At 45.2% G+C, this 7279-nt stretch overlaps 1 protein-coding gene across 1 annotated transcript; it reads right to left on the bottom strand.

Annotated features, from left to right (window-relative positions):
- Positions 1-1188: 1188 nt before the first annotated feature.
- Positions 1189-3333, bottom strand: LOC129823373 (leucine-rich repeat-containing protein 30-like). The gene has a single exon (XM_055882292.1). The coding sequence runs from the start codon at positions 3070-3072 to the stop codon at positions 2203-2205; it is 870 nt and encodes a 289-aa protein (XP_055738267.1). The 5' UTR covers positions 3073-3333; the 3' UTR covers positions 1189-2202.
- Positions 3334-7279: the final 3946 nt, after the last annotated feature.

Below are 7279 nucleotides of genomic sequence, written 5' to 3'. Positions count from 1 at the left end.
GGCTGTTTTTCTGCAAAGGGACCAGGACGACTGATCCGTGTAAAGGAAAGAATGAATGGGGCCATGTATCGTGAGATTTTGAGTGAAAACCTCCTTCCATCAGCAAGGGCATTGAAGATGAAACGTGGCTGGGTCTTTCAGCATGACAATGATCCCAAACACACCGCCCGGGCAACGAAGGAGTGGCTTCGTAAGAAGCATTTCAAGGTCCTGGAGTGGCCTAGCCAGTCTCCAGATCTTAACCCCATAGAAAATCTTTGTAGGGAGTTGAAAGTCCGTGTTGCCCAGCAACAGCCCCAAAACATCACTGTTCTACAGGAGATCTGCATGGAGGAATGGGTCAAAATACCAGCAACAGTGTGTGAAAACCTTGTGAAGACTTACAGAAAACGTTTGACCTCTGTCATTGCCAACAAAGGGTATATAACAAAGTATTGAGATAAACTTTTGTTATTGACCAAATACTTTTCCACCATAATTTGCAAATAAATTCATTAAAAATCCTACAATGTGATTTTCTGGATTTTTTTTTCTCATTTTGTCTGTCATAGTTGATGTGTACTTATGATGAAAATTACAGGCCTCTCTCATCTTTTTAAGTGGGAGAACTTGCACAATTGGTGGCTGACTAAATACTTCTTTGCCCCACTGTACCTGTGATAATCTGAAGGACTCAAAAGGGCCACTAGATGTCTTTTAGAGAGATTACATAAAATCCTTGAAAGACACAACATGTCTGGTAGTTTACTGGTAAACTCTGAACGTTCCCAGTAATTCAGCCTGCAACGCTACACGTGACAAACACACTGTGTGCTGCCTTTATTGGATGGTCTGAGATGCAGTGACATCATACAGGTAGAATGTCTCTGAAACAGACATAAAAGCTACATACAAAGTGGACTGTGGGTCCTTTGAGGCTTATGTAATGTTGATAGGAATTTTCTAAAAGACACACATGCTTGCAGGATTTTGCATAAATGTCTGAAATGTCTATGATATAGAATATTTCAGAGCAGAATCCTATTCTGATACCCGCAGGTCTTGTTTCTCATGACCTTTGACTTGGACAATGAACTGTGACATGAACCACCAATCACACAAAATCTTGACTGATTTAATCGTTGTGTTCTGTAAGAGTAACAAGTTCACAGGAAAAATTTGAGGCATAGTTTTTTTGGGGGATGAATATCTAATATTTATTTAGACTTCAGTTATTACTGAACAGGTCAATAAAATAGTAATGAGCGCATTTTTCCCTCAAACTAACACAGCAATAAGTAATCCTGCATAATAAGAGGACATATTAAAATGGGCAACTTTACGGTCAGGCAGAATAAACAACACCAGCTGACATGTACACATAACCCGTTTGGTTTTTGAAATGCTACATTCAGGTGCAAAGAGGTTCTACATTCAGCATGTGTGGCAAACAAACTTAAATGCTATTCCAACCCAAATAGACATGATTAAGACTGTAGGTCCATTGACTGTGTGCATTATAGCATGTGATCCTTTTAGCGGAATGGAGTTGGAGACTGGCAACAGAATTTGCTTGTTGTTCTTTAAAACGAGTTGGGTAGGTAACTACAGCAGCAAACACGGATAGGCTCAAGGCTGACCTTTCTGTTGATGTAATGGAAGCCTCCTGATCTTGATCCCGACGACCTGCTCCAAGACTAAGAGAGGTTGTAATCGAATGAGAGGATGGAGGTCAACTCGTGTTAGAGACAAGGCTCCCTCCTGAAACATGGCCTCTTCTCTAGATAACCTCTGGGAAACAATGTGAGGATCCTGACAGCAGAGCTTTGCTACAAGTTAGATGATTTCCTCCCAACAGTCCTAGTCTATTTCCATGCAATGTGTTTAGCCCCACTGAGCATTGCTTTTAGAAGTTTATAATGACAGACGTGTCCCAATTATGTTAAACACAAATAGAGTTGTCAGGTACAACTCTACATAAGCATCATGACTACTGTCATTCAATTAGTAGCCTAATCATTTTTGCAAAATCACAGTTGCATCGTCTTGTTATGTACAGTAAATGAGAAAACAACAATCTTAGCTTTTTCTCATACTTTTCTCGTGCATGTTGAGGATCACTCCAAAATCGCATCCTCCTCATGAGCAACAACAATGGATGTACATTTAGTTCCTTCATGGAGAACAGCAATGGGTCCCCAGAATAAATTCTGTGGAGGAGTCTTAATTAGATTTCAGATAATTAAAGAGGGCGATGAGGCCTCCTTCCAGCACCTCTTTGATTTGCTTCTGCAAGGGGTTCTGCATGATGTGGAGCCCCTTATCCAGGGGGTGGAAGGCCAGCTTCTCCAGCCTGCTGAGCTGGTGCATCTCCTGGGGCACGTTCTGGATGTCGTTGAAGTCCACGTTGAGTAGCTCCAGCCGCGTCAGGCAGCAGATCATCTTGGGCAGCGAGTGGATCTCGTTCCCCTCCACGATGAGGATCTTAAGCTCCACCAGCGCCGCGATGCTCTCGGCGATGCACTCCAGCCTGTTGCAGGCCAGGTGGAGGAATACCAGTCTCTTCATGGTGTAGACGCAGCCGGGGATGTGAACAATCTTGTTGTGGCTGAGATTGAGCTTCCTCAGGCAGGTCAGGTTGGCACAGGAGGCAGGGAGGCCAGATATCTCGTTGTTGGCCAGGCTGAGGACCTCCAGCCTGGTGCAGTTGCCCAGCTCCTCTGGAACCTCGGTCAGGTGGTTGCGGTAGCAGAACAGGACGCGGAGGTGTCTGAGCTGGCCGATCTCTGGGGGCAGGCTGGTCAGCTGGTTTCCCCACAGGTTGAGGACCACCAGGTTGCTGAGGATGCTAAGGGTGGGGGGTAGAGCCCGCAGGCAGTTCAACGACAGATTGAGCTTCTCGAGCTCCGTCAGCTCCCACAGTTCCTTGGGGGGTTCCTTGAGGCCGCGGCGGGCCAGGCTCAGTATGCTGTAGCCCCACTGTTTGTACGCATGGTTGCGGATCCGCTCTGCCGACGTCAAGCTGTCCTCACGACCGGCACTCTTCCTCGCCTTCCTCTTCCTCTCCTCTTCCTTGGACTGCTTGTGTCCCATTGGTGCTCCTTCAGCAGGATTACCAATGTCAAGACAACAAGACGCTCAAGAGCATTACCCAGAAGCACTGGCCACAAAACATCCTAAACCGATAGGGTGGAGAGCGACAGACAAGCAGCTTTGGTCTGTGCTGGAACGGTCGACAGTCAACAGAGGAACTGTGTACATGCTCACTTAGTGTGTGTCGGATGTGAAATGCTGCTGGATATCCACCCTGGAAGGGCTGGCCAAGTGTAGCGGAGTGTCGCAGAGCAGTAAAGACGTGTGTTTGTCAAGGGGACTGATTTGAGAAATGTGTGCTGACAAGAGGGGAGGGAGCACGGGGCTGAAATCAACTCCAGCCCACACAGACTGGATAGCAACACCCGACCCCAGCCACACTGACTAAGTCAACCCCCGCCAGCACCAACCACATCCCTCCTCCCCCTTCAGCTGCTCCTGTCACTTGTGCACTCCGGCCTGGGCGATAACTAACCTTGATTGCGCAGAGGGCGCAAGGATGGAGGCCCATGCCGCCCAACACACAAACCTTGACCCTGAATGGTGTTATTCATTCGAACGACTACCACATAAATGACCTTAATCACCTTCAAACGGTGGTGTTTGACTACCATACTGTCATTGGCTTGATCGTGGGATCAATTTGTTCTTGTCACGAACCTACTGTATCCTCTTACACCAAGCATACATCAAGACGGTTATACATGAGTCTATTTATAACCACAACCGTGGTCAAAACAAAACACCCTTTGTGGAAATGCTATCAGTGTGTTATACAATATCATTTTCTTTTTAGATCTCTCTTTCTCCTTCTAGCGTCTCTTAACACTTGTTATTTATAGCTTTCTTAGATACACAGATAGTCACGATTATATTTTATAATGGCAGACAGTGTTGCTTCATGTCTCCTAAATGTATTGGCTCCGTTACCCTTGTGCCTTCCCCATGTCTTTCATTAGTTCACACAGTATTAGATGGCGTTTGGTATGTGAATTAAGCAGCCATGGAGAGGCTCTCAAAAAAGAAGAAGTTCTTGAGGGGTTACTGATTGTTTGAGACACAAATTGTCACGACTCCCACCGAAGGTGGCTCCTCTTCCTGTTCGGGCGGCCCTCGGTGGTCGTCGTCACCGGTCTACTAGCTGCCGCAGATCCCTTTTCGCTTTTCTGTTGGTTTTGTCTTATTGGTTACACCTGTTTCTTGTTTAGGTTTTTATTTGGGCTATTTAAGGCGGTAAGGCCCGCCTGCTCTTTGTGTGGGCTTATTTTTCCTCTGTGTATGTTTGTGGTAGTGCGTTTCCCTTTGTTTTTCTTCCGGACTGGTTGGGTCCTGGTTTTGGGCCGGTCTTGTATGTGCGCCCGGTATTGGCCTAATTTTTTTTCTCTGTGCCGGAATAAAACATTGTTCTGTACCTTCTGCTTTCTGCGCCTGACTCCGCACCCACTACGCCTTAAGTGTGTTACACAAGTGGACAAATCAATCAAATCAAATTGTATTAGTCACATGCTTCGTAAATAACTGGTGTAGACTAACAGGATTTCGGTATATCTTTTTTTTTTACATGTGGTGTCATGGAGTCAACGTGGAAAACTGATTGGATTTTCAAACGTAAGGGAATTTATTGTCTTTTTTCACCCAACTTTTAAGCTAAATCCAATGTCATGGTGAAATGTCAACTTCACTTTAGTTGAACACTCAACCAAATGTAAATCAAAAATAGACGTTGAACTGACTGTCTGTGCCCAGTAGAATTAGTCTAAATATCAGACTGGGTCCTGCCGTCGTTTTAGATGCCATTGGAGACCTGTAAAGCACTTGACACCACAATGCTGTACTGTACCAATCAGCTTTCTATAGGCTTACAAAATGCATGTTTGAGGAATGCATGCTTTAAATGGGTTATTTTCTTTCACTCAGTGTGTGTCAAAAGCTCAAAGGACACGGGTACCGGTGTTAGTGGAATTCCTCGGGTAACGCAACTCACTTAACAATTTGACCCACAAACTGAGTGCCTCATTCAGCCTAAAAATATACCCCCTTAGCCCCCCCACGCCCACCTCCTCCCCCTCAAACCAAAACAGATGTGTAAAAAATAAACTCATTTGACTTACTGACTTGTAATCCCTGCAGTTGAACAAGGCAGTCTAGTGTCTGAATACACCGCCAGCTGAACTAGTAAAGCAAGGTGTCGGGGCTAAGGCGACTCTATATGGACTGTACTCATGTTAATATGTGGCTCATGTTCATCCATTAATACCTAATCCAGTGACTACAATTTAAGATGATCAGTCACAACTTTACCATTTTCTTTTTTTATTCCTTGATGAGAAAACGGCGGATACCAGTTTCCGATTTAATTTCACCACATTCACTATCACTTAAATGATCAATCATCAGATCAACTCAATCAGATTACACTGTGCTAAAACAACAACAACATCGCTGTCTATATCCAAAAAAAATGCATTTTTAGTTTATGCCACGAAAGTACTAGCAGTGTGCAGGTAGGGTCCTGTATCGACGCAGAGTGACAGTGAGAGACAGGTGCTGGAGCCTTATCACACAGACCCATGGGCTGTCGTTGGGCATTGTGCAACTGATAACCCCGGGATGCCCCCTCTCTGATGGAAAAAAAAGCAGGACGGATTATTCCCGGCCCTGGGGAATCCTGTGATCAGAGGCGGATCATGGTTTTCCCTAGGGGAGGATTTTGGAAGAAGCAGCACCCCATTCCCTGGCTCCTGGCTCCGATTGGAGAGACTGAAATAAACTATGTCACCAGACGAGAGATTGGTCGCTCTAAAAGTATTATTCATGCATGGTTTATGTTGGTGGCGTACGACCACATGGATTGTCACTAGTTACCACAGCCACAAAGTCAAAATTAGGGTTAAGGTTAGGTTTTAAATTGAGATTTTAAGAAGATAGAGATTGTAGAAATAGGTGGGGTTTATGCCTTTGTGGCTGTGGTAACTAGTAGTGACGACCTCGTACATGCCGGGATCAGATTACCCATCATCACTGGCGGCTAATCACAAACTACCCTGTTCCGCCGTTTTTATCCGGCGAAAGAGATAAAAGACGAAGAAGAGCGGATTATGTTGTCGGAAGTTATGAATGCCAATTATCCACGTGCAGTGTCTTGACTGTGGACCTCATTTGCATAGGTTTCCTTGCCAACGTTGGGGGAAAGTTTGGTTGTTGCTTTGTGTTTCTGGGATTTGGAGATTGGTCATGCATTCACAAGCAAGCAGAGTTGGCTACTAAACAGCTTCTGTGTTTGAACCCTAGGGCTTGCCTTCTGGTGAGACGAAGACCTGATGAGAAATACAAATGAGTCTGAGGAAGACGCAAGAGGAGAGTGTCAAGGCCAAGTAGTGAGAAGAAAGTCAAGCAAGCAAACTTGAGGTTGCCATAGTCGACCAGTCTTTCTACATTAAAGCTGAGGGCCACGAGAGGCGAAACAGCGACACTGGCTGCCCCAGGCACATTTGTTCTTGTTTTTGTTTTAAGGAAATGAGCATCTGTCATCTGTTTAATAGGGAACGGACATAGAACGAGACAGGAACAGCGTCAGCACACGGGTAACACAGACAAATTACAATCAATGCAGCAGCGGGGAAAAGAGCAGGGGAACTGACAAATAGAGGGGAGGTAATAAACAGATGGTTGGGTGAGTCCAGGTAAGTCCAATATTGCTGATGTGTGTGACGAGGGAAGGCAGGTGTGCGTAAATGATGGTGGCAGGAGTGCGTAAAACAGGGCAGCCTGACTCCCTCGAGCGCCAGGGGGGAAGAGCGGGAGCAGGCGTGACAACATCCTGCCCTGCCGGTGAAAGTAAAACATAGGGGAGACTGAGGGCAATTGTAGCATATTGAATTTCTCCAAACAGAAACAAGCTACAGTGATGAAACACACAGTACATTCCCATCTTGGTTCTCTCCAATGCATGAAAAGTCACAGTGAAATATCTCACAATTTGCTCGTTTTATGGGCAAATGTTAGTTGTTTAGGGGTGAAAGTGTTTTTTTCCCACCAGCTGTATTGTTTGTATACTGCCCTAAGCATTAATGTCCAATAATTCAAACTAGCATCATTTTCATCACTATCTGTTGTTTGAACATTGACAGAAATGAAGTATCACTAGTCTCTTGTTATGCACAATAGGTGTTGTCATGGCAGCTGTGGGCAATTGTAATGACCCTGA

Source organism: Salvelinus fontinalis, chromosome 25, assembly GCF_029448725.1.
Source record: "Salvelinus fontinalis isolate EN_2023a chromosome 25, ASM2944872v1, whole genome shotgun sequence".
Taxonomy (NCBI): Eukaryota; Metazoa; Chordata; class Actinopteri; order Salmoniformes; family Salmonidae; genus Salvelinus; species Salvelinus fontinalis.
The sequence above is the reverse complement of the archived record's forward strand: the minus strand, read 5'-3'. Positions and strand labels throughout refer to the sequence as shown.